We start from the raw sequence: 27,805 nt of genomic DNA, 5'->3' as shown, positions 1-27,805 counted from the left end.
ATCTATCTACCTTCCCTCAAATCTACGAGAAGGCTCTTTCGCGATGCCGAGAATGCCTGGGAGTTGTAGTCCAACCATGCGGCGAGTGTCCAATGGCTTGTAAGAGACGCGCCGGCGCTGGCAAGTGACGCCACATTTTCTGAGGCAGTCGCGCTGTGACGTCATCAGATGCGTCTCCGTGTCGCGGGGCATCTTGGGAGTGCTCTCCCTCGCGTTCCTTCTCTACCGGCGGCGTGAATCCTTCCTGCCCCGTTTCTTGCGCGGACGATGGCCGGTTTCCGCGCTTTAGGATTGGACCCCTGGCTGGCGTCTCAGGCGGAGCAGCTGGGCTTGTCGAGGCCCACCCCGGTGCAGGAAGCTTGCATCCCTCCCGCCCTGCAAGGTAAAGACCCAGAGAAAGACTTAGAGCAGAGGTCTCCAAACTTGGCAACTTTAAGGTTGTGGACTTCAACTCCCAGAATTCCTCAGCCAGCTATGCTGGCTGTGGAATTCTGGGAGTTGAAGTCCACAGATCCTAAAGTTGCCAAGTTTGGAGACCCCTGACTTAGAATAACTTTATTGTCACTTTAAATATATACTAATCGGCATGTATTAAGATGAATTTTTGCTGTATACAGCTCTCAAAGGGTCACCACCCCCAATATACACTACAGAACATGACTAAATAAATAAAATAAAATAAATCAATAAAAATTATGCATATACTCACATATGTTATATGATACAGAGAAACAAGTCTAGTTCGGATGTATACATGTACATGACGAGGAAAACGAATCTTGCGAGTTGGCATAGGGGACAAAACTGTTACAGAATAGGGTAGTCCTGCTATAGATACTTTGAAACCTTCTCCCAGAGGGGACCAGCAGAAACAGGCTGTGAAGTGGGTGGGTGGGGTCTCTAACAATGCTTATTTTGTTGTTCTCAGGTTCTGAGTACAATGACAATACATTTATCTTTATCTTAATCTTAATCTAAGCATATAGTGCTTATAAGCGGTATCCTGAATGACAGGAAGAGAGCTTCCTATAATCTTCTCCACTGTCCTCACCGCTCTCTGTATGGACTTTCTATCTGAGGTGCTGCTGCCACCAAACCGAACAGGGGTGCAGTTTGTTAAAACGCTCTCAATCGTGCCTCTGTAAAAAAAAAAGTGGCCAGGATAGAAGGAGAAAGAGGTGCTTTCCTCATCCAACGCAGGCGCCGGTTTGCACACTTCACTAAGGATGAAGTTTGGAGAGACCAATTCAAATTATTAGTTACCCGCACCCCCAGATACTTAATACTGTTGACCACCTCCACAGCTGCATCCTTGATACTGAGTGGAGTATGACCATGCGGGCTCTTTCTAAAATCGACAATGGTCTCCTTTGCTTTATTAACATTTAGAACCAGGTTACTTTGATTGCACCAGTCCGTCTGAGCCTCTACTTCTTCCCTATAAGCCTCTTCATTGTTGTCTTCACAATAGGATTCGTAGCAGATTTGACCCAGGAGTCGTATCTCCAGTGAAGGAATTGGAAGGCTCCCCAGACCTTTAGTGGTTTATGAGCTCTTCCCATAGTAGCCCACCCCCCAACATGCCAAACATGAACAATTACAGAGAGTCCTCAATTTACAACAGTCCATTTAGTGACCAAAGTTACAACGGCACTGAAAAAAAAGTGATTGATTACCATTTTTCACCCTTACGAGCAGCACCATGGCCAAGGGGTCAAAATTCGGCCGCTTGGCAGATACCTCTGACCACACACAAAATGCATCACAGCTTTGGCCTTTGCATTGACCTGTCCTCCTACATCTTGCTCCCATAGGTCGTGACTGCATGGGCTGCGCCAAAACTGGAAGTGGCAAGACAGCTGCCTTTGTGCTCCCCATCTTGCAGAAACTTTCTGAAGATCCTTTTGGCATCTTCTCCCTGGTGCTGACACCAACAAGGTAAGGGCAGGTATAGCTTGGGAAAGGACACTTAACCCCAAAGAAACGAATAGGTGAAGTCTTGGTTTGGTCTGTGCTTAAATGAGTTGCACAAAGCAAAGATTACTTGGGTATATCTAATTTAATGAAAAGGAGGACTAGGGATGACATGATAGCAGCGCTCCAGTATTTGAGAGGCTGCCACAACTTTAAGACTTATGGACTTCAACTCCCAGAATTCTCCAGCCAGCCAATTCTGGGAGTTGAAGTTCACAAGTCTTAAAAGTTGCCAAGTTTGGAGACCTCTGTGATAGTGAAACAGTTTGGAAACACTGAAGCATCCTCATGCTGGATTGTCTCTTACCTGCTACAGAATCAAGAAGGGAGAAGTCTGCTCTGCCCCTGCTAATAGCTTTAATTTTAATATTAAGTAAAGCAAAGGAACATGTCTAAATAAGATCTTATATTAAAGACAGCATGCTCCTTTGGGCCTTTAGATTATGCTAAGGAAAGATATGATAGCAGTCTTCAGATGCACAAAGGGATGTCACAAGAAAAAGGGAATAGGTGTATTCTCCATGGCACCTGATGGTAAGGCAAGCTTTATAACGAGAGGTCGCAATGTGAACTAAGGAGAAAATGTCTGATTGCAAGAGCTATTAAGCCGCAGAACAGGCTGCCTCTGTCAATTGTGAGTGCCCATCACTGGAGAGTTTTAAGAAAATAACAATAGCACTTAGACTTATATACCACTTCATGGTGCTTTACAGCCCTCTCTAAGCCGTTTATAGAGTCAGCATATTGCCCCCAGCAATCTGGATCCTCATTTTACCGACCTCAGAATGATGGAAAGCTGAGTCAGCCTTGAGCCGGTGAAAAGATTGAGCAGCCATTTACGCAGAGTAGAATGATACCTGCATTGGGCAGAGGGTTGGATTAGAAGACCTCAAGGTCCCTTCCAACCCAAGGATTCTGTGATTATGTTCCAGCCACGCACATATTGTCAGAAGATGCCTCAAAACTAAATAGGCATCTTGAGTGCTTGTATAAGCAGAAAGGTAGGATAGGATGTAGGATCCAATCTGGGCTGAAGCCCATCATCCTCAGGGAACTTCTCTCTAGCACGAATCCTGAAAACTTGGAGGGCAAAACCTCTGTGGTCCCAGATTATCGACCCAGATTGGATCCTGCAACATTATCCTGGGATACCTATATTTGCCTTCGTTCAGGGGGAATATGAATTTAATATTGGTAAATTAAAGTAATAAATATTTTTAAAAGAACCTTTGCTTAACTCTTCTTCCTCCCCTTCTCTGCCAGAGAGCTGGCCTATCAGATTGCTGAGCAGTTCCGTGTCCTTGGGAAGCCTCTGGGTTTAAAGGACTGCATCATAGTCGGGGGAATGGGTACGTCAACTTTATTTGGAAACTCGTAATTCACCCCCTACCCTTAAACGAGCTATCTTAAACCCTGTGAGACTGCAGCAAATACCGGTATTTATTTGACCACTTCATACACTGGGATGAGATGCATAGCTCTTGTTTCGACCTAGGCTTCCCCAATAGCACAAAGCCGACTCCTCGTACTGATAAACCCCTTTTATTTAGTTTACAGTGAACTCCTGGCCAACAGTCTTTCAAGATATTTTACAATTACAGACCTTTATCAGGCTTGGAGAGTTGCCAGGCCGATATCTTTCAGATGCCACATTGTAGCAGACCAGTGTTCCCCAACCTTTTTTACGCCACGGCCCGGTATCCCCAACCTTTTTTATGGCGCGGCCCGGTACCGACATCAGCTGGGCGCCGCCATCTTGTTTTGATGAAAAAGTGCTTCCGGTGAGCTTTCTACCCGGAAAAGCTCACCGGAAGCACTTTTTCATCAAAACAAGATGGCGGTGCCCAGCTAGCCAGCGGCCCGGTAGGACTTGTTCCACGGACCGGGACCGGTCCGCGGACCGGTGGTTGGGGACCCCTGTAGCAGACAATACTTGGCAAAGAATGCAGGAACAGATCTTCACCCAAATGAACTAATTGTCTCCTGCAAAAAACCCCTTTCGCTCCTATTTTATTCCCTATGGGAGGGGCCATTCACCGTCCACCTGTGGCCTTACTCCCAAGTCGACCCTTGTTCCTTAGCTGTTCCCTTCTGGCAGCTCTGTGCATGTTGTTGAGGTAATTCCCTGTTAGGAGAATGAGCGCATACAGGGAGACGTATTTGAGAGTAGTGTTTGAATAATACACAACAGCACACAGATACACTGTACAGTAAATGTAGCTTTTTTACTTTCAATAACATTTGAGCAAAGTTCAAAATAGGCAGTCCAGAGTCATTCACAGGTAAGTTCAGTCAGTTTTTAGTCCAGGGATAATCCAATAACAAATTCCAGTGTCAAAAACAGTTCAGTATCAGACTTACATCAAATCCAGGAATAGCAGTCAATTAGAAGGCGCATTTCTCCAACAGAAGGAAAAAGAGAGACTCACTGAGACTTTTTCTGAGACTAAGACTGAACAACCCAGGTTTCTGGCTCCATCTTATGGCCTTTTGAGAAACCACACCCAATTACACTTTTAGGATGCTCTTAAAGAGACAGTATTAAAATGTTTATCCTGGTTTATATATTTCCAACCCAAATAGCTGTTAGGTGACTTATATTCCTAACATTCTCCCTTTTTGGGTAGGACAATATGTACAACCTTACATTCTAAGTCCATAATCCTCACAGCAAGCCTTATGCTTTATAGAGGCTTGGGCCTTTGTAAAATGATCTGCGAAAATGTTTTCTGTCATACGGTATTCTAGCTTAATCATTTTACTTTGCACACATTGTCTCACATTTAAATATCTTAAATCTGTGTGTTTTGTTCTTGTTTTATCAGCAATATTTGAAGCCATCTGTATTGCTGATTGATTATCTTCATAAACAACAATAGAATCTGTTACATCAATTCCCATGTCAATTAGTAGTTGCTTATACAAAACTAAATCTGTACATAGTAAAGACAAACATGAGAATTCAGCCTCCATTGTTGACAAACTTAGATGTTTCTGTCTAATAGATCTCCATCCAATCAATGCTTTTCCCAATAATACTACAATACCCAATGTAGATTTTTGTGTATTTATGTCTGTAGCAAAACTTGCATCAGCATATGCAGTTAAATTCAGTTCATCTTTAGGCTCAAAATACAATGCATAATGCATTGTTTGTTTCAGATATCTTAACACACTTTTAGCAGCTTGCCAGTGCCTGTCAGTTGGCTCAGCATTAAATCTCGCTAATTGATTAACACTGTATGCAATATCTGGCCTTGACCAATTACTGAGATAAGATAAACTACCAATCAAGGACTGATAAATGTTCTTATCAAAAATAGGACTTTGTACATCACTATGGCTAAACTGGCTCATTGGTGTCTTAGCTGGCTTACAAAGTTCCATTTTAAAACTTTTTAGTAATTGGTTAATTTTATCTGCCTGTGAGATCTTGTATCCTCCCCTAGTTCTATCTATCTTTAAACCAAGATATTGTTTGATTTCTCCTAACTGTTTTATCTTAAATTTCTTTTCCAATAGTGAAATTATCCCAGTAGCTTCTTGTTCAGTTTTGGTGATACTGTGTGTGTATTATTCAAATACTTCTCTCAAATACGTCTCCCTGTATGCGCTCATTCTCCTAACGGGGAATTACCTCAACAGCCACAACAGCTGTTTGGACGCTATCTCTTACAAGAGATGTTAAGATTGTCTCTATTTGTGGACTTTCAGATATGGTCTCTCAAGCCCTGGAGCTGTCTCGGAAGCCCCATGTTGTCGTCGCTACCCCTGGCCGCCTGGCTGATCACCTACGGAGCTCCAATACCTTCAGTCTTCGAAGCATCAAGTTCTTGGTAAGACGTTTGCACGAAGCGGGGTTTCTCAACCATGGCAGCTTTAAGGTGTGTGGATTTCTAGAATATTTGTGCACAACGGGGTCTGCACAAAACCAGGTGGGCCGCTGCATTTTGCACCAATTAGAGCTTCCGGATGCTCTTCAAGGGCAGCCCCATGTAGAGTGCATTGCAATAATCAAGATGGGAAGTGACCAGGGCATGAGTGACTGTGAGTAGGGACCGCTGATCCAGGAAAGGGCGTAAGTGGTGCACAACCCACAGTTGCACAAAGGCCCTCCTGGCCATGACCGCCACCTGCTCTTCGAACAGGAATCCAGTGAGTCCAAGAAAACCCCTAGATTACGCACAGGGTCTGTTTGGGGTAGTGCCACCCCATCCAAGACTAAAGGTGGCAATTCTCCCTGAGCCAGTGAACCCCAAACCCAGAGCCACTCAACCTTGCAAGGGTTTAGTTTCAACCCGTTGCTCCCCATCCAGCCCCTAACAGCCTCCAGGCACTACGAGAGGGAGGACACAGCAACACTTAACTCACCACCAGCCAAGACATACAGCTGAGTATCATCAGCATATTGGTGATACCTCAGTCCATGGTAACAGATGATTTCACCCAGCGGCTTCATATAAATGTTGAACAGGAGCAGAGAGAGTACCGAGCAGAGATGGCATTCAGCAGGTTCTGACTGGTTCTGGGGAACCTGCCCCCATCTATTCTCTGCCTCCCAAGTCCCAGCTGATCGATTGGGTCTTCTTTGGTAGGGCAACCAAAGGAGAACGGAGCTGGAAAGCAGGTTAGTGGGGTGGGGAGGGAATGAGGATTTTACAGTAACCTTCCCCCAGGAGTGGGGAATGGAATTGAGATTTTGCAGTATCCTTCCCCGGCCACACCCACCAAGCCACACCACGCCCACAGAACTGATAGTATAAATTTTTGAACCCCACCACTGGTATACCGAGCCCTGAGGAACCCCGTAAAGCAGCGGGCAAGAGCTGGATCTCTCCCAGTTAGGATGGATTTTGCCGTAAACTGGCATTTGCTTCCTGTTTACTGCAATAAAACACCCATTGCAGACAAGGGGATTCTCTTAACTATCACCACAAAAAAATATCCTAAAATTGAGTAAGTGATATGTCATCACCTGCTTAACAACCAGCATGAATGACAGCTCTAATTCCAGGCTCAGTTACAATTGTAAGTCAAGCACTGCCTGTATCGCAGTCCCGAAAGTCAACTTGCATGAAATAGCCAGGGTGCTGGCTGGGGAATTCTGGGAATTGAAGTCCACCGGTCTTACTCTGATGTATAGCTATTTTCCCCGTGGGAACATGGTCCAGCCCAGACTGCCTTTCAGAGTTGCCTTGACCCTTTGGTCTGGTCCTTAACTAAGTTTTAGTGGCGGTTCAGCTGCAGCCACTTCCTGTCTCCTTTCTGGGTTCCTTTTAGGTCCTAGACGAAGCCGACCGGTTGCTAGAACAAGGCTGCACCGACTTTACCAAAGACTTGGAAGTCATCTTGGCTGCAGTTCCAGCCAATAGGCAGACCATGCTCTTCAGCGCCACCCTGACCGATACCCTGAACGAGCTCAAGAAGGTCGCCATGAACAAACCGTTCTTCTGGGAATCGAGATCTGAGTGAGTTTGGATTGGGGGGGTGTCTTTTAATGGGGAAAGAATTTGGGGCTCGGCGGGAGGGCGAGGAAAATATGAGAGAGGGTTACAGAACTGGGTGCTGTAGAGCAGAGGTCTCAACCTTGGCAACTTGAAGACTTGTGGACTTCAACTCCCAGAGTTCCTCAGCCAGCAAAGCTGGCTGAGGAACTCTGGGAGTTGAAGTCCACAAGTCTTCAAATTGCCAAGATTGGCGACCCCTGCTGTAGAGATAGATGCTTTTGCCACTCGGTCAAAGCGAAACTACAGTGAAATTAGTAGTTATTAGTTCGGGTTTTTTTTTTTAGGTGGTCCTCGACTTACAACTGTTTGTTTAGCGACTGTTCAAAGTTACAACGGCACCGGAAAAAGTGACTTAACGATTGTTTTTCACCCTTACGACCGTTGCAGCGTCCCCATGGACATGTGTTCGAAACACTTGGTGTGTATTTATGACAGTTGCCGTATCTCGGGGGGTCACAGTGCCCTTCCGACAAGCAAAGTCCACGCAGAAGCTAGCTTCGCTTAACAACTTGTGTCCAAAAAAGGTCACAGAATAGGGCAAAACTCACAACCCCCCTGCTGAACGATGGAAATTTCGGCTGGATTGTGGTCGTAAGATGAGGACTACCCGCAGAAGAAAAACTCAGTCCACTTCCTGAGTTGTGCAATTGGCCCATCTAGCCTTTACCTGATCACAGCGGTGGTCAGGATTGAAATCAAACTCCTTCCTGGCATTTCCAGGAGAGGCCTTGAACCCAGACCCCACCCGCTTCCCATCAGTGCCCAAGAGAAACCACAGCAGCCTGGCAAAACAATGAGGGAAAGTGGCGTGTTTCACATTGTCCCCAAGGAGGGGAATCTCCAAGCTCCCTTTCTAAGGGGAGATCAAATGAATACAAGGTCTTTGCTCCTTCTACACCTGCAGAATTTGTCTCAATATCTTTTTCCTTTGATCTTGCAGTGTCAGCAACGGAGAAAGGAGAATTTAGGGAAATTGGATAGAGAGATGGATGCTGCCTAAATTGGATGGGTGGATGAATGGATGGAGAGGTGGATGGCTGCATGGAGAGAGAGGATTATTAGATTTTTATTTCACCTCTACTATTCCATGAATTATTAGCTCTATACTCATGCTTATTAGCTCTATACTCATGTTTATAATTCGATGGTTGGCTGGTGCTTTCAAAAATCCCTTCCCCTAACAGCTGGCTAATCTCATGGTCCTTAAAAGATCTTAGGTCAGTCTTGCGGTGGAAGTTAAGTTTACGGTAAACAAGCCGGATTGCTGGTGCCAACTACAGGTAGTCCTCGACTTACGACTACAATGGAGCCCAAAATTTCTGTTGCCAAGCGAGACAGATCTTAAGTGAGTTTTACCCCATGTTACAACCTTTGCTGCTGCAGGTTTTAAGCTGCATCACTGCAGTTAGTAAACTCCGTTGTTAAGGAAATCTGGATTCCCCATTGACTTTGCTTGTCAGAAGGTCACAAAAGGGGATCACATAATCCGCAGGCCACGGCAACCATCATAAATAGGAACCAGTTGCCGAGCACCCCAATTTTGATCACGTGGCCATGGAGTTGCTGCAAAGGTTGTAAGTGTGAAAAACAGTCTTAAGTCACTTTTTTCAGTGCAGTTGTAACTTCGAACAGGGACAAACGAATGGTTGTAAGTTGAGGACTGTCTGTACACATTAATGCCACTTTTCTTCTGCCAGTGGAAATAACCAAACAGACCAGGAACCTTCCGTATTCAATCTAAACCAGGATTCCTGATATGTCAGTCCTGTCAAAAATCCAGCTTCGTTTTTGCTCCCAACTCCTTTGCTTAAGAATGACAACGCGGAAATCCTGGATCAGTTTTAATACTGAACAAACCAACAGTTGTGTTTATTTCCTGCATCCCTACAACAGGTCAAAGAAATAAAAGCACGGATTTTAAGCAGAGGCCAAATGGGATCTATTTGCAATAAACAATAAACTAGAATTTCTGCAGCCAACTGTTGGAGTGGAGTGTTGAAGATTGTGTAGAGCAGGGTCTCCAAGCTTGGCAACTTTACAAACTCGTTGACTTCAACTCCGAGAATTCGTCAGCCAGCGTATGAGACTCCAGGTATACACTGTCTAATCATAAAGTTGCCATGGTTTGAGAAATACAGTACTGGTATAACAGGGAGGCAGAAGGAAGCTGTATCCATCTTTCAAGGTTCTGTCTACAACAGAGGTCTCCAAACTTGGCAACTTTAGACATAAGACATAAGAATTTATTTGTCATTACACTCGCAAGCGGGTGCAACGAAATGAGGTGCTCTTCCACAAAGTAAAAACTGGACAAACACCACTAAAAAGAAAAAAAATTAAACTAAACACAACCAACCATACAATCATCTCTATGCAATTTAAAGATGTAAATACCCCATTACTCTCAGCCATTTAATTCCACAAAAATCTTATGACCCTGCATTCAAACTCAAAACTGCACTTGGATAAAAACTGTTCTTAAATCTGGTCGTCCTTGTTCTTAATACCTAAATCTCCTTCTCGATGGTAATAGTTCAAAGAGCTGATGTCCCGGATGAGAGGAGTCATTCAATATATTAAGTATCTTCCTCTTACATCTATTCCTATACAGTTCTTCCAAAGAGGGAGTGAGCAGCCAATGATGTTTTGGGCCGTCTTGATCACCCTCTGAATTGCCTTTTTCTCTGCCACTGTGCAGCTCGAGAACCATACACAGAGACAGTAGGATAATATACTCTCAATTGAACTCCGATAGAAGGTAGTCAGTAGACTCTCAGCCAGTTGTTGTTTCCTAAGAATCCTTAGTAAATACAACCGTTGTTGTGCCTTCTTAATTAAAGCAGCGGTGTTTGCACTCCAGGTCAGGTTATTTGTAATGATGGTCCCGAGAAACTTACATTCAACCACCTGTTCCACACGAACTCCCTCTATATACAGTGGCTGAATGTCTGCTCTTTTTTCCTATAGTCACTATAACCTCCTTGGTCTTCTTAATATTAAATAGAAGATTATTATTTTTGCACCAGCGGGATAGCTGTAATACCTCATCCCGATATGCAGACTCATCATCCCCAGAAATAAGTCCTACAAGCGTAGTATCATCTGCAAATTTCATTATCCTATTGTTGGGATGTTTATTTGTGCAATCAGATGAATAGATGGAGAACAGTAGTGGACTAAGGACACAACCTTGTGGAGTGCCAATGCTAAGTGTCTTGACAGTAGAAATATAATCATTCAGTTTAACTCTTTGTGGACGATTTGTTAAAAAGTCCAATATCCATAAACAAATAGAATCGGGAAAATCTAGATCTTTGAGCTTGGCTATTAATCTGTGCGGTATGATGGTATTGAAAGCAGAACTAAAATCTGCGAACAACATTCTTATATAATTCCCGGTGTTTCCAAATGGGATAAGGCCATGTGAAGCACAGTAATAATTGCATCCTCGGTTGATCTATTTTCTTTGTAAGCAAACTGAAGCCCATCAAAGGAATCGGGAAGGCAGGAGATAATATAATTTCGAACTAGCTGCTCAAAGCACTTCATTAAGATGGAAGTTAGTGCCACCGCCTATAGTCGCTCGGACCATTTGTGGGCAACTTTTTAGGCAGTGGAGCGATGGTGGAAGCCTTGAGACAAACAGGAACCACACATTGTGTCAAAGATCGATTAAAAATTTCGGTCCATACCCCAGCTAACTGATCAGCACAGTCTTTTACCACCCGACCAGGAATTAAGTCAGGCCCAGCTGACTTTCTGGAATTAACCGCCTTCATTTTCTGCCTCACATCCTGCTCATTCACAATGAAGGGGAGGCTCTGCTGAGTAGATGATGGCAAAGGGACAGTTTCAGTTTGATGGATCTCAAATCGAGCAAAAAGTTGTTCAGCTCCTCAACCACCGCCGCACTACCATCCGAAGAGACCTTTTTGCTTTATAGTTCGTTAGTTGTTGAACCCCTGCCAAACCTGCCTCATGTTATTACTGAGAAAGCAATCTTCAATTCTCCTCTTATATTCGGCCTTAGCTTGCTTAATGCCTCTCCTCAAGTTCGTTCTTGCAGCACTATAATCTAGATCAGGGATCCCCAACCTTTTCGACGCCGCGGCCCGGTTCCGGCGTCAGCTGGGCGCCCGCGCCCGGTTCCGGCGTCAGCTGGGCGCCGCCATCTTTTTTGACGAAAAATCACTTCCGGTGGCGTCACGGAAGTGATTTTTTCGTCAAAAATAAGCGGCGCCAGCGCTTCTGGTGAGCTTTTCGGGTAGAAATGGCTTTCTACCCGGAAAAGCTCACCAACATGGCGCCGCCATCTTTTTGACGAAAAATTGCTTTTTTACCAAAAAGATGGCGGCGCCCAGCAACCAGCGCCCGGTAAGGCTTGTTCGCGCCCGGTGCCGGTCGCGGACCGGCGGTTGGGGACCCCTGATCTAGATCATTCCCAGACTTAAAAGCCTTATTTCTTGCGTACAATAAGCGTCTAACCTTCCCGGTCATCCAAGGTTTTTGATTAGGATAAACCGGATTCGTTTATCCACCGTGACAGTATCAATACAGTGTGCCATATACCCTAACACCGCAGCCGTGTGATTGTCGAGATCAGGATGATCAAAAACTTCCCAGTTTGTCTGTTCGAAGCAGTCCTTTAGCTGCTCCATTGCTCCCTCTGGCCAGCTTTTCACCGTCTTGACTACCGACCCTGCCTGTTTTCTCAGAGGAATATACTCCGGGGCTAAAAGCAGGGACAAGTGATCCGACTGGCCCAGATGTAGTAATTGTAATACCCTGTATCCATTTGCAATATTCGTGTAGACCTTATCCAAGGTGTTCGACCCCCTAGTGGCACACCTTATATGTTGATAGAATTTAGGGAGGACCACACGAAGATCTACATGATTAAAATCTCCTGCAATAATGTATACAGCATCTGGAAATTTGCTTTGCAAGTTGCTAATTTCATCACCCAGGAAGCCCATAGCCAAATCTACATTTGCATCCGGCGGAATGTAAACAGCAAGAATAATAACAATGCTGAATTCCCGTGGAAGATAGAAGGGTCTGCATCTAACAGACAGATATTCCAGCTCCAAAGAGCAGTGACGTGTTATAACCTCTGAGTTTGTACACCAAGTCTCTTTAACAAACATACACACTCCACCTCCTCTGCACTTCCCCACATTTCTGTCTCTGTCCAGGCGATGTAATAAAAAACCGTCCATCTCAATAACAATGTCCGGAATAGTGGGGTTCAACCAGGTTTCGGTGATTAACAACACACAACAGCTTTTCACGAACTTACTTGAAGAGACCTGTAACCTTAAATCATCCATCTTGTTTGCCACGGATCTAGCATTAGTCAGAAAGAGACTTGGGAGCGGTAGCCGCTTCGTTTGTTTTTGCAGCCTGTATAAAACACCAGCCCTGCAGCCTCTTTTCTTCCCCCTCTCCCTTCGTCTTCTCTTCCTTCTCACCCTCTCTCTCATCGGAGCCACAATCCATGGAGAGCCAGGGAGCCTTGCAATCTCTGACGGTATGTTATGTTTCCAAACAAACTTAGCTGTTATCTCTTGTTTGCTTTGTAGTCCAATCTTCACAAGCTCACAATTGCTGTAGAGTATGTTCACCCGTAGGAGATATTCACAATACAAGATAATCCACACAAAAACATCCATAAAAACACCAAGTCGAAGAGCACTGAGCTGCAGCATGTGAATGCGCGGCCATCTTAGCAGTGTATTCTTTAAGACTAGCTGGCTTAACAGTGTATAACTTTAAGACTAGCTGGCTGAGGAATTCTGGGAGTTGAAGTCCACAAGTCTCAAAGTTGCCAAGTTTGGGGACCGCTAGTCTATAACAATAAAGTTCCGCTCATTCTTCTGGTGTCTATTTCTTGACCTTATGCCTTAGCTCCACTAAGATCTCTTCTTCCTTCTCTCCATCCCCCAAATCCCACCAGGGTACGGACAGTGGAACAGCTCGACCAGCGTTATCTTCTAGTGCCCGAGAAGGTTAAAGATGCTTACTTGGTCCACCTTGTGCAAACTTTCCAAGATGAACATGAGGACTGGTCCATCATCATCTTCACTAACACTTGCAAGTGAGTTTTGTCCAGAGCATCTTTGCCTCCATCGTTTCTGCTTTCTCTCCTTCTCTCCTGCCTCTTCTTTTGACCCAGTGCTGATATTTCAGTCTTGATGTAAGGACACTGAATAGCATTGTGCCAGTCAAACCAAATGTTGCCCATCAATTCAAATTAAAAAATTTTGAGGTCGATTTTTAAAATCTGTTTTCTTCCCTATTTTAAATCAGGTTGAAAAGAATGGAGTTGGGGTGGACTTAGTTTATCTAGTGTACGGGGTTGAACGAGAAAGTGCAGTTTTCTCTTTTCTTACCTTTAATACTTTAAATATCCCGTGTGCCCTGAGTAGGATAGGACCTCTAGAGTCTAGACATATCCTCTCCTTCAGCACTTCCTGGAATGATTAGGTCATCAGATATTGCTATAGAAAGTACTGAAGAAAGGTGAGCCTTTCTGGGCAGAATCCAGCACTGCTGTGAGCACTTGGCGGGTCTTAAAGTCTAACGTGGTAAGAGTGCACTACAAGAATTCAAGTGAGGTGGATGGATAGATGATGTTCCATCAAGTTTTAATTGTTCCCAGTGACCACATTGATATAGTTTTCTCCGGAATGATTATCAGATAGACCTCATCTCTTCTATCTGGTAATCCAACTGCTACCATATATAATTGGGTCCATCCCCTTGGCTACTAGTCACCTTCTTTTCTTTCCTTCCAACTTTCCCATCCTCAAAGAGTTTTCTCCAGAGAGCCGGGTTGTTGTTGCTTAATATACCTGAAGTAGGAAGATTGGAGCCTGAACTATTTGTGTTCAGGTGAAAATTTCAGTTTGATATGGGCCCAAAAACTCCCTGCCTCATTTGCAACTTGATTTAGAAGAGTAGAGTAGAGTAGAGTAGAGTAGAGTAGAATAGAGTAGAATAGAATAGAATAGAATAGAAGAATAGAATAGAATAGAATAGAATAGAATAGAATAGAATAGAATAGAAAAATAATTAGAAGGGAAGGGAAGAGAGTAGAATAGAATAGAATAGAATAGAATAGAATAGAATAGAATAGAATAGAATAGAATAGAATAGAATAGAATAGAATAGAAAAAATAATTAGAAGGGAAGAGAGTAGAATAGAATAGAATAGAATAGAATAGAATAGAATAGAATAGAATAGAATAGAATAGAATAGAATAGAATAGAATAGAATAGAAAAAATAATTAGAAGGGAAGAGAGTAGAATAGAATAGAATAGAATAGAATAGAATAGAATAGAATAGAATAGAATAGAATAGAATAGAATTCTTTATTGGCTAAGTGTGATTGGACACACAAGGAATTTGTCTTGGTGGAAATGCTCTTAGTGTACATAAAAGAAAAGATACATTCGTCAAAAGTCAAGAGTCAAATTTCATTGTGAGCCAGTCTTTCTCAAGTAGACAACAGAGGGAAGATGAATGCAGCCTCTTTGTTCTGGTGTGTACCTCTCCCATCTCAGTGCAAGGTCAATTTTTCAAAGAATGTTAGCAAATGGATCCTTATCTATCAAGTTTAATCATTTGTAGCTTCAAAGAATTGCACTGACCAAGCAGTCAAACTTGCCTTGTGACATAACCAGGAGCTGGCGCATCCTTTTGATTAACAGATGCACAGGGCAATGATGTTTCTGAGCAGATGCAGAGCAAAAGACTTGGCAACCTCAAAAGGAAAAACAGGAGCCTTCTGCAACATACAACATAAGAACTGCAACAACCACTATGTGGGACAAACAGGCAGAAGACTGACAGAACGCATCCATGAACCCAAACGCATTCAGAAAGCTTGACAAAAATATTTTGACTTCACAAGACACAGACAGCTTTTACCATAGTTTCAATTGGGAAAATGTGACAATCCTAGACGAAGCCAAATCCAAAAATGCCAGGGAATTTCTAGAAGCCTGGCACACTCTGATCAGTCATCAATAAACACATAGACATTAACAACATCTATAGACTAGGCAAAAGAGGCAATCAACCAACCCAAAAGAGAAAAAGACTTTAGCACCTGTCCACCAGTGATTGGCAGTCAGATCAGCATAGATTAAAACTTCAGACCAACAAGCAAGCAAGTAATACCCCAGTCAAGAAACTGCCAAAGAGCCATCAGTAAACAGCCCAACCAAAGAATCTCTGAGATATATACATAATCTCCTATTCTTTGCCTAATTACCATTTTAGTTTCTTTTTATTCTTATATCTATTGTGGAGAGAAGGGAAATATACGATGAAAATATATTAATTTGTAATAAGAATAATGAAAGAAATATGCAATGGTAATGTAATAAGAAAATATATATATAGAAACATGATAAAGAAATGTAAACGATGTCTTGACACTGACATAATGATATATATAATTAATTTTATTTTATGTTTTTAAAATTTGAAAACTGAATAAAGTTTATAAAAAAAACACAAAGAATCTGTAAGACCCATCCTCATACAGATAGGCGAGACACCAGAGTATAAACTGACAGCAAACTGCACTCCTTGCTAGCACTGGTTATGGATGTTACCTAGTTAGGATAATGAAACGTCTGCAAGAAAACAAACAAACTCAGAGAGCACCAGGGACCCCTCATGTCAGCCCCAAGCCCCAAATATTCTTCTTTATTAGATGCAGAGTGATGGTTCCTGCACCTAGCTGCCTTGCTCACCCAAAAGTAACACGGGGCTGATTTTTATTACTGCATTTTATTATTATTAAATCTACACGCCACCCATCTTGCTCTGCCTTTTTAGGACCTGCCAAATTCTCAACATGATGCTCAGGAAGTTCAATTTCCCATCCGTGGCTCTCCACTCAATGATGAAACAGGTAAGTCAATGATGGCCACCAGTGGCTGCCCAGAGGATGGAAGATCGGTGCTCAAGGCCAATTCCTCAAGTCGTCTTCTGCCATTTTGCCTCCTTGAAGCATTTTTTCCCCACCCATGCCAGCTCCAAGCCTCCATGGAGCTTAAGAAGGACCATGGACTCTATCCCCCACCCCCCCAAGGAAGTTTCTGAGCTGCATCTCCAATTGTGCTTCTACACAGAGAGAGGTCCCATCCAAGATGGTATTCAGCAGGTTCTGACCAGTTCTGGAGAACCGGCAAATCCCACCTCTGACTGGCCCCGCCCACCCTCATCTGTTCTCCGCCTCCCATTGAGTCCCAGCTGATCGGCTGGGTCTTCTTTGGTTGCCCTGCACAGGAGAACGGAGCTGGAAGGCAGGTTGGTGGGATTTTAAATTTTTTTATTACCGGTTCTGTGGGCGTGGCAGGGGAAGGATACTGTAAAATCTCCAGTCAGAGGTGGTCTTTGCTGGTTCTCCGAACTACTCAAAATTTCCAGTTCTCCAGAACTGGTCAGAACCTGCTGAATACCCACCTCTGTTGGAAAGCAGGTTAGTGGGGTGGGGAGAGAATGGGGATTTTGCAGTATCCTTCCCCTGCCACGCCCACCAAGCCACGCCCAGAGAACCTGTAGTAAAAAAAAAAATTGAATCCCACCAATGGTCCTATCACTCGGCGAATAAAGCAACTTCACATGTAGGGATTTCCAAGTTGACTTCCCAGCATCCCAGGTAAAGCAGATCCTTTGGCCTGCAGAGTCCTCTCGTCTCATCCGAATCCCCGGCCAGTGGCCATTGCCAGAGGGAAAGCTAGCTTGATAAAAAGCACTTTCCAGCACTAATGTTGTTCTTTTTCCTTCTCTCTTTTTGGGGGCTCAGAAACAACGTTTTGCAGCGCTGGCAAAATTCAAATCGAGTGTCTTTAAGATCTTAATAGCTACCGATGTAGCTGCCAGGTGAGTGGAGCCTGTCTGGCACTAAAATAGGTCCAGAAGGGTGTGTGTGTGTCCCAGATTAGGTAGGATGCCAAGCTTAACCATCTTCTTCTCTGTGTTCAATCTCTTGGATTTAGGGGGCTCGACATTCCCACCGTCCAAGTAGTCATCAATCACAACACGCCTGGACTCCCCAAAATCTACATCCACAGGGTGGGCCGAACAGCCAGAGCTGGTAAGGGGAATTCTCTTGTCCTTTTAGTCTGACTTGCTTCTCTTTGGAAGCAACAGAAATCCTTAAGGGTTGCGCACTCTGCAACTTCAGAGACCACGTTGATGGACATTTGAACTGGCCTTTAGAAAGAGGCCTTCCTCTGGGATTCCCCACTTTCTAGGGCTTTGGAGCATCCTTGCCCAGAATTCAGAATGCTGTTTATTCTGTAGGTTGTGCTGGAATGTTCTTCTCGCTGGAATTTTTCCATGTGCCGACATGCTTTTTTCTTTGTATTCATCCTCAAGTCCTCAACTTATCACCGTAATTGGACCGAGAATTGTCATTGCAAGTCGAGGTTGTTCAGCGGGTCACCCTTTGATCGCGCCCATGACCTTTTTCATCAGTTGTTAAGCAAATACCATGGTGATTAAGTGAACCTGTTTTCAACAATGAGCATTTTTTGCAGTAAAAAATAAAAAAGCACAGTCATGTCATTGTAGGTTGCTGCAAAATAGCCATAAATGTGAGCCGGTTGCCAAGCACCTAAATGCAGTCTCGTGACCAGGTGGCAGGGAGGTTTGCAGCCATCGTAACTTTGAAAAAGGGTAGCTCTGGGAAAATCCGTTGTAACTTCAAATGGCTGCTAAGTGAGGATACCTGTATTTCATTTCTCAGTCAGAACGCCCCCAGGGCAGTGGTGGTATTCTACTGGTTCGGCCCAGTTCTGGAGAGCTGGTAACAGCGATGAGCAGCGGAGACTGAACCAGGTCTCTCCGCCGCTCTGCTGTTGGGCCTACCCACCCGCCCGGGCTCCTATACTCACCTTTATCTGCTGAATTTGAAGCGCTGCTGTTTTGCACAGCACAGAAGAGTGCCGCGCGGCAGCTGCTGAAGTGACCGGGATCCTGCAGGCTTGCAGGAGGTGAGTTAGAATGGCTCTGCACCTGTGCAAAGTACGTGTTTGGCATGTGTGCATGCACAAAAAGCGTGCCCACCAAGCCATGCCCGCTGAACCGGTGGCAAAAATATTTGAATCCCATCACTGCCCCCAAGCAGTACAGTACAGATAATAGCAATAGCATTTAGACTTATATACCGCTTTAGAGTGCTTTACAGCCCTCTCTAAGCGGTTTACAGAGTCATCCTGTTGCCCCCAACAATTTGGGTCCTCATTTGACCCACCTCGGAAGGATGGAAGGCTGAGTCAACCTTGAGCCTGGTGGGATTTGAACTGCCAAATTGCAGGCAGACGGCAGTCAACAAAAGTACCCTGCAATACTGCACTTTAACCATTGCGCCCCCATGGCTTCTCACCTCATTCTTGTTTAATCCTTGTTTAATCCTGGTAATTGGGATCAGAATAATGTTTAGTGATGGTTGTTCCAGGAGTTCTGGTTGGTGTCGTTAAGCTAATCTTACACTGTCACATGCTCACCATTTGTGACTTCCCGCTGGCTTCCCCATTGACTTTGCTGATTGGAAGCTGTCATTGAAGGTTGCAAATCATGACATGTGGGCCACAGGACACTGCGAAGGCTGCCACTACAAGGACAGTCATAGGAACCACTTGTTCAGCACTGTTGTTAAGTTCAAACAGCCACTGAGCAAGTAGTTATTAAGCAAGGATTAACTGTACTTACCGTATATGCCGCGTATAAGACGACCGGCGTATAAGACGACCCCCAACATTTCCACTCAAAATATAGTTTGTTATATACTCGCCCCCTCTTCACATACGCCTTCCACTTTTGCACTTTTTTTTTTTTGAGGCACTTTTGTGCACCGTGGAAACGAATCCCGTGAAGCTGAAAGGAGCAGCCAGCCTTCTCCCAGCTCCCAAGGAAACGAGGCTCGCACCGCGGGCTCCGCTGAGGTATCCGGCTGGGGCTGTCAGGAGTTATTACCGCTGGCGCGGCTCCAGTCAGCGTTGCCTCGGGAAGGACAGGCAAAAGGAAGAGCCGCGGCGGCGCTGCAATAGCAGCAGCGGCTCCTGGTTTTGCCTTTCCCTTCCGAGGCAACAACGGACTAGCACAACGCAACCAGCGGTAACAGCTCCTGACAGCCCCAACCGAATACCTCAGCGGAGCTCGGCGTGGGCCTCGCTTTCCTGGGCACTGGAGAAGGCTGCTGCTCTTGCTTCACAAGATCTGTTCACGTGCGCAAAATGCATGGGCAGCCTCAGTGCTTCCCAATTACTATTTGCCGGCGATAAGACGACCCCCCAATTGGAGGCATGTTTTTCAGGGCAAAAAAGTGCGTCTTATACGCTACGGCAAATACGGTAGTTAATAATACAGTCAGCCTTCCCTTCTTTCTCGCTTTTCTTGTTTTAGATGGACAGTTTCATCTGTTGCAATAAAATATTCTTTATTGGCCAATTGTGATCGGACACACAAGGAATTTGTGATGCAAAAGCTCTCGGTGTGCATACAAACAACAAAGTAATGTAAACATAAGCTACTGATAGGACAAGGTAGTAGGAAAGATGAGAAGGAAATAGTAATAAGCCTCTACTTCATGGGTAAATATTTTTAGATATAAGACAATATGATGGTAATTAGCTGTTCAGCAGGGGGATGGAACGAGAAAAAAAACTGTCTCTTGTCTAGTTGTTTTGGCATATGATGCCCTATAATGGCGTCCTGAGGGGAAGAGTTGAAACAATTTATGTCCAGGATGTGACAGATCTGTAAGATATTTTCTCAGCCTTCTTTCTGATTTGTTGGGTCTTGTTTTAATTCTTTGTTACTTATGCATGCTTATGGTCCTGAATTAGAGTAAAGATTATTATTTCCTCCTCCTTCAGCTTTAATCACCTCAGATGTGTGGTTTAGATCAGGGGTCTCCAACCTTGCAACTTTAAGACTTGTGGACTTCAACTCCCAGAATTCCCAGAAGCTTTGCTTGATGAGGAATTCTGGGATTTGAAGTCTACAAACATGTCTTAAAGTTGACAAGGTTGGAGACCCCTGATTTAGATCACAGGTTGTGGGCCATGTTTGGGTCTGGTTAAGTACTCAAGGGAGGTGCATGCCACTCATGGAAATCTACTATAGTAGTCCTCAACTTACAACAGTTTCTTTAGTGACAGGGAAAAAAACATTTACGACCATTTTTCACGCTTACGACAATTGCAGCATCCCAATAGTCACCTGATCAAAATTTCAGATGCTTGGCAAAACTGGTTCATATTTACGACGGTTGCAATGTCCCACCTTTTGCGACCTAGACAAGCAAAGTTGAATGGGAAGCCGGATTCACTTAACAACTGTATTACTAACAACTGCAATGATTCACTTAACAACAGCGGCAAGAAAGGTTGTAAAATGGGGCAAAACTCACCTCACTGCCCAGCTTGACAACAGAAATGTTGGGTTCCAACATTGTGATCGTAAGTTGAGGACTAGCTGTTCTATCTAGATCAGGGTCTCCAACCTTGGCCACTTTAAGCCTGGAGGACTTCAAAGCTGGCTGGGGAATTCTGGGAGTTGAAGTCCTCCAGGCTTAAAGTGGCCAAGGTTGGAGACCCCTGATCTAGAGCCGGCTTTCTTAATGGAAAGGGAGGAAGAACCATCTGTACCCATCTGTAACCATCTGTACCCACCGCTTAGGATTCTCTCTCGTGGCCACTCTTTTCAGGTCGGCACGGAATTGCCATCACGCTGGTCACCCAGTATGACATCCATCTCGTCCACGCGATTGAAGAACAGATCAGTAAGTTGCAAAATGTTGGGAAATTTGGGGGTGGGTGGGGAGCCTTGAAAAATCCGTAAGATACTAGTTTCGCTTGCTACCATGGTTGGCAGCATGGCTGGCTGTGGAATTCTGGAAGTTGAAGTCCACGGGTCTTTCAAATTGAATACCCCTGGGTTAGAAAGTGCCAGCCTCCACTCCTCCTTTCGGCCAAAGATTTGTATGCAACAGCAGCAACCACAAAAAAAAGGTACTGAAGCTAGAGGTTTAGAGGAAGACGTTTATCCTTATCACTGGGTTAAAACAATACTTTTTATTTTATTCTTGTTTTGGACTGCCTTCTATTATACACTGCTCAAAAAAATAAAGGGAATGCTTAAACAACACAATGTAACCCCAAGTCAATCACACTTCTGTGAAATCAAACTGTCCACTTAGGCAGCAACACTGATTGACAGTCAATTTCACATGCTGTTGTGCAAATGGAATAGACAACAGGTGGAAAGCATAGGCATAGCAAGACATCCCCAATAAAGGAGTGGTTCTGCAGGTGCTGACCACAGACCACTTCTCAGTTCCTATGCTTTCTGGCTGATGGTTTGGTCACTTTTGAATGCTGGCGGTGCTTTCACTCTAGTGGTAGCATGAGACGGAGTCTACAACCCACACGTGGCTCAGGGAGTGCAGCTCACCCAGGATGGCACATCAATGCGAGCTGTGGCAAGAAGGTTTGCTGTGTCTGTCAGCGTAGTGTCCAGAGCATGGAGGCGCTACCAGGAGACAGGCCAGTACATCAGGAGACGTGGAGGAGGCCGTAGGAGGGCAACAACCCAGCATCAGGACCGCTACCTCTGCCTTTGGGCAAGGAAGGACAGGAGGAGCACTGCCAGAGCCCTGCAAAATGACCTCCAGCAGGCCACAAATGTGCATGTGGGTGCTCAAACGGTCAGAAACAGATTCCATGAGGGTGGTATAAGGGCCCGACATCCACAGGTGGGGGTTGTGCTTACAGCCCAACACCGTGCAGGATGTTTGGCATTTGCCAGAGAACACCAAGATTGGCAAATTTGCCACTGGCGCCCTGTGCTCTTCACAGATGAAAGCAGGTTCACACTGAGCACATGTAACAAACGTGACAGGGTCTAGAGACGCCGTGGAGAACGTTCTGCTGCCTGCAATATCCTCCAGCATGACCGGTTTGGCAGTGGGTCAGTAATGGTGTGGGGTGGCATTTCTTTAGGTGGCCACACAGCCCTCCATGTGCTCGCCAGAGGTAGCCTGACTGCCATTAGGTACCGAGATGAGATCCTCAGACCCCTTGTGAGACCATATGCTGGTGTGGTTGGCCCTGGGTTCCGCCTAATGCAAGGCAATGCTAGACTTCATGTGGCTGGAGCGTGTCAGCAGTTCCTGCAAGACGAAGGCATTGATGTTATGGACTGGCCCGCCCATTCCCCAGACCTGAATCCAATTGAGCACATCTGGGACATCATGTCTCGCTCCATCCACCAACGCCACGTTGCACCACAGACTGTCCAGGAGTTGGGGGATGCTTTAGTCCAGATGTGGGAGGAGATCCCCCAGGAGACCATCCGCCACCTCATCAGGAGCATACAGGCACGTGGAGGCCACATACACTACTGAGCCTCATTTTGACTTGTTTTAAGGACATTACATCAAAGTTGGATCAGCCTGTCGTGTTTTTTTGCACTTTAATTTTGAGTGTAACTCCAAATCCAGACCTCCCTGGGTTGCTAAATTTGATTTCCATTGATAATTTTTGTGTGATTTTGTTGTCAGCACATTCAACTATGTAATGAACAAAGTATTTAATGAGAATATTTCATTCATTCAGATCTAGCATGTCTTATTTTTGTGTTCCTTTTATTTTTTTGAGCAATGTAATAGCAATAGCACTTAGACTAATATACCGCTTCACAGTGTTTTACAGCCCTCTCTAAGCAGTTTACAGAGTCAGCCTATTGCCCCCAACAATCTGGGTCCTCATTTTATCCACCTTGGAAGGATGGAAAGCTGAGTCAATATTTATATATAGCTTTCATATTTTTTACCTCTACTTGTACACTGCCCAGAGTCATGCTATGACAGAGGTGGGCAGTAAATACAAATAAATACAAATACAAATAAATACGTCAAACCCAAATGCAACAAGTTATGGTCAGCTCATGCATAAACCCAACTGTTGTTTGGAAATCATGGTTTATAACGGTTGTGTGAATCTGTGCATGGCTAAATAAGCCCTGCCTCAGTCCAGTGATTGAAACAAGTATCTCTGCTCTCGACTTGTCTGTGTTTTTGGTTGTCATGTTGATGTATTATTTCTCACTGTTTTCTTTTGTCATTGACTAGTTTATTGTTTTATTATTTTACTTCTGTTTATACGCCTTTCATTTTTCTTCATTTTTATTATTGTAAGCCATCTAGAGTAGGCCTATGGGGAGATAGGTGGCAAATAAATTTAACCAATAAATACATAAATGGAAGTCCCCAGCCACTGTGTGAAGCTTGAAACCCAAGACTTTCTCTCTACTGGAGACAGACAGTTGGGTTCTTTCCTACTGGTAGTCCTCGACTTGCAACCACAATGGAGCCCAACATTTCTGTTGCCAAGCGAGACGTTGGTTAAATGAGTTTGGCCCCATTTTACAACCTCCCTTGCCACAGTTGTAAAGTGAATCACTGCAGGTGTTAAAGATAGTATAACACAATGGTTCATCGAATCTGGCTTTCCCAACTGGTCAGAAGATCTTGGGACACTGTAAGCGTCATAAATACGAACCACTTGCCAAGCATTCAAATTTTGAGCCCGTGACCATGGGGGTGCTGCAACGGTCGTTAAATGTGAAAAACGGTCATAAGCCACTATTTTCAATGCCATTGTAAGTTCGAACGGTCATTAAACCAAGCCGAGGACTACCTGCATAGCGTGAAATGGCAGAGATGCTCAAGATGTACAAGGGATGGAAAGATGGAGCTTTGGGTTTGTTTGTTTTTTAACCATGTCAATGTGTGGCTTACCCCCTTTTTTTTAGACATGAAGCTTCAGGAGTTTTCTGTGGAGGAGCAGAACGTGCTGAAAATTCTCACCCAAGTGAATGTCGTCCAACGGGAATGTGAGATCGTAAGTGGGGGGAGGGGAGGGGAGAGAGAGGGAGGGAGTTGGTTCCCAGGGCCCCAAGTGGACAAGTGAGGATGAGGATTCGGAGGCTGACAGACTCAGTTCCAGTCCACTGCTTTTGCTGGTCCTCTGTGAGGATAAGAGGGGAGGGGAGGAGAGAATAGAATTCTTTATTGGCCAAGAGTGATTGGACACACAAGGAATTTGTCTTCGGTGCATAAGCTCTCAGTGTACATAAAAAGAAAAAAAACATACATTCATCAAGAATCATAAGACAGAACATTTAGTGATAGTCACAGGTTACTAATAAGCAACCAGATCATACTAGGAAACAAATAAAGCAATATAAATTGTAGAGATACAAGCAACAAGGATATAGTCATAAGTGGGAAGAGATAGGTAATAGGAAGGATGAGAAGAAGAATAGTAATACAGTCTTAGTAAATAGTTTGACAGTGTTGTGGGAATTATTTGTTTAGCAGAGTGATGGCATTCGGGGAAAAAATTCCCCTTGTGTCTAGTTGTTCTGGTGTGCAGGGCTCTATAGTGTCCTTTTGAGGGAAGGAGTTGAAACAGTTCATGTCCGGGATGCGAGGGGTCTGTAGATATTTTCACAGCCCTCTTCTTGACTTAGGCAGTATACAGGTCCTCAATGGAAGGCCGGTGGGTAGTAATTGTTTTTTTCTGCAGTCCTAATTACTCTCTGAAGTCTGTCTTGTTTGGTAATCCCATGATGTGTGTTCTTTTTTTTAAAAAACAAAAACAAAACCTCAGAGACTGGAGGCAACTGATTTTGATGAGAAGAAGGAAATAAATAAGCGGAAGCAGATGATCCTGGAAGGAAAGGTAAGGTGGAAGAATCCTCTTGCTGCCAGGGCACGCAGTGGCTAAGCGGGAATCACCCCAGTCCTGTCCCTCCCATCAGTGGAGGCTTGGAGATCAGAAGCAACCGATGGGTCTCCAACGTTGGCAACTTTACGACTTGTGGACTCCAACTCCCAGAATTCCTCAGACAGCACGTGCCGTCTGAGGAATTCTGGGAGTTGGAGTCCACAAGTCAAAGTTGCCAAGGTTGGAGACCCCTACGACAGAACACACTACCAAGAACTTATTGACAGGGCAGGCCACTGATATATAAACAGAGGCCAAACCCCTCTCCCTTCTAACACTGATGATATTACCTACTTGGGTAATGAAATATCTGCAAGAAAAATACCAAATTCAGAGAGAGCACCAAGGACCCTGCTCTTTTCCTTTTTGTGATTGTGGTGTTTTTTTTTCATCCTTGGTTTGCTTTGACCCAAAGCACAACTGCTATAAAACAAGCAAGCAAGCTTGCTGGTCACTATGGTTTGCTGCGAGTTTCCATCTCTGGTTTATCCAAAGATACCACGGTTAGTGGATGGCTGGGTTTGTGCAGTGTGCTAAACCACGGCTTCAGAATAAGCGCACTGGTTAGCCATGACACAGGCTGCTAGATACGATCTGCCAAGCATAAGGTGTGGCTTTACACCCAACACATTAAGGTGGAACCAGCCTACGTTATAAATGTGAACTCAGTCTTAACACAGTAGTGGCTGTGAAATCCGTGTCTCCATGAAGTGGTGATGGTTGGGGACAGGCGTGGGATTCAAATTTCTTAACAATCGGTTCTGTGGACCTGGCCTAATTTCTGGGTGTGGCTTGGTGGTCGTGTGACTGGCTGGGCATGGCTTGTATGTAAATATTATAAATATATAAGTAAAGATTGAATTTTTTATTTTTTTTAAAAAAGAGCAACCTTTACTCAAAATCAGGCAAAGCAGGCAGGCAGATTGAGCTGCTTGCAGAATCACAGATTCCCTCAGAGATCTACCTTTCTGCAATCTGCTGGCTGAGTCTGCACTGAAAACTAGAAGCTTCAATCCTAAGGAAGGTTCAGCTCTGCTCTCAGGCCACTTCTCCCTCCCCCAACCCCCTGAATACCACCCCTGATTGGGCCTCAGGAAAGCCTCCTGGGTGGGTGGGGTGGGTGGGGAGGGGAGGGGCCAGCTAATGGCGTGATTTGCCGGTTCTCCGAACTGCGCAGAATCGTAACAACCGGTTCTATAGAACTGGTCCGAACTGGTCGAATCCCACCCCTGGTTGGGGAGCAGACAGTTTTGGGGAGAAGAAAGGCAAATACTTAACAGTAAGGTGGGATTGGAGGGTTTGAGAAGGAGGAGCAGTTGGGGACAATGGTGGGATTCTACCAGTTCGGCCGAACCGGTAGTAAAAAATATTACTTTTCAGCCAAACCAATATTTCCTTTTTGTTTTTCCTCCCGATGATCAGCTGGGCCAGGATTCCCCCTCACTGTCTTATTGCTTCACCCAGGAGGCCAAAAAATGGAGCGCGGTAGGGTGCTGTGCGCCCCCACGCTCCGTTTTTTGCCTTCAAGGCCTTCAGGGAAGCCGCCTGGGAGCAAAGATGTCCCCCCAGGAGGCTCCTCTGAGGCCCAGGAGGAAAAAAAAAATACCCGGAGGGAGAGGCGCTGCATGTACACAAAAAGCCACGCCCACCCAGTCACATGGCCACGTCCACTTAGCCACGCCCACAGAACCTGTAGTAAAAAATATGTGCCTCCCACCCTCGGTTTGGGGGCTCTATGCCTACGAGGGCTGCTTCTGGGCATCTTGGAACCTCTTCTTTCCCTGCCTCCCGGCAGGACCCCAATCTGGAGATGCAACGGAAGGCCGAGCTGGCTAAGATTAAGAAGAAGAAGCTCAAGTTCCAGAGCCAAGTCCACCAGACCCTGCAAGAGAAACGGCAGAAGCAGCTTCAGCACAGGCTGAAAAAACGGGCACGGCGGCAGAAGCCGAAGCCGGCGGGGGCAGCAAACTGAGGCCGCTCGTCCTCTCACCTTGGTGGCAAAGGACCCTCGTGGGGAACAATCCACACCTGAGCTGCCTCTGCCCCAAATTCGCCTCGCGCAAAACTTTGTTAACTTTGGCCCTTCTGCGAATGGACCTGAAGCATCGGGTGCAAAAGCTCCGGAAAAGAATATTAGGCAAGTTGGAGAAGTTGCTTGGCTGCCTAGAGACCGAGGAATGTCTCTTTTCGAGGCCGTCTCTTTTCCAAAAAACGAGACTTTCAGTTGGGCTGAACCCTTGGGAGACAAAAGTTTTCAAGTCTCACCAGGCAGTTGCGCCACCCAGTAAAGGTTGGTGATTTAGGGGTGGATCCTTTCGATGGGAGCAGGCTCTGTTTTGGGGGGGTCACCCAAGAATCTCATGGCCATGCCAGGCATACGCTGGCTAGTAAACCGTGTGCTTTCAATAAATCCCTCTCTATGATGAAGGGGAAAGACGAGGCTTTAAGTGTTTTATGCAAGCCTGGCTACAGTCTTTGGGTTGGATTGTAACATTCTTCCAAAATG

The 27,805-nt window shown here is 45.0% G+C and overlaps 1 protein-coding gene across 1 annotated transcript; it reads left to right on the top strand.

Annotated features, from left to right (window-relative positions):
- Window positions 1–27,733, top strand: DDX49 (DEAD-box helicase 49). Its single transcript, XM_087952682.1, has 13 exons — window positions 1–382; window positions 1,815–1,938; window positions 3,238–3,323; window positions 5,689–5,810; window positions 7,255–7,442; window positions 13,438–13,578; window positions 16,334–16,409; window positions 17,307–17,383; window positions 17,500–17,597; window positions 21,216–21,290; window positions 24,323–24,411; window positions 25,183–25,254; window positions 27,095–27,733. Exons 1-13 carry the CDS (start codon window positions 268–270, stop codon window positions 27,269–27,271), a joined length of 1,440 nt encoding a protein of 479 aa, XP_087808808.1. The 5' UTR covers window positions 1–267; the 3' UTR covers window positions 27,272–27,733.
- Window positions 27,734–27,805: the final 72 nt, after the last annotated feature.

This window comes from Notechis scutatus, chromosome 1 (genome assembly GCF_049901735.1).
Source record: "Notechis scutatus isolate UNSWTSFEM ecotype Mainland chromosome 1, rNotScu1.2, whole genome shotgun sequence".
Taxonomy (NCBI): domain Eukaryota; kingdom Metazoa; phylum Chordata; class Lepidosauria; order Squamata; family Elapidae; genus Notechis; species Notechis scutatus.
This window is presented reverse-complemented; position numbering and strand designations above follow the sequence as displayed.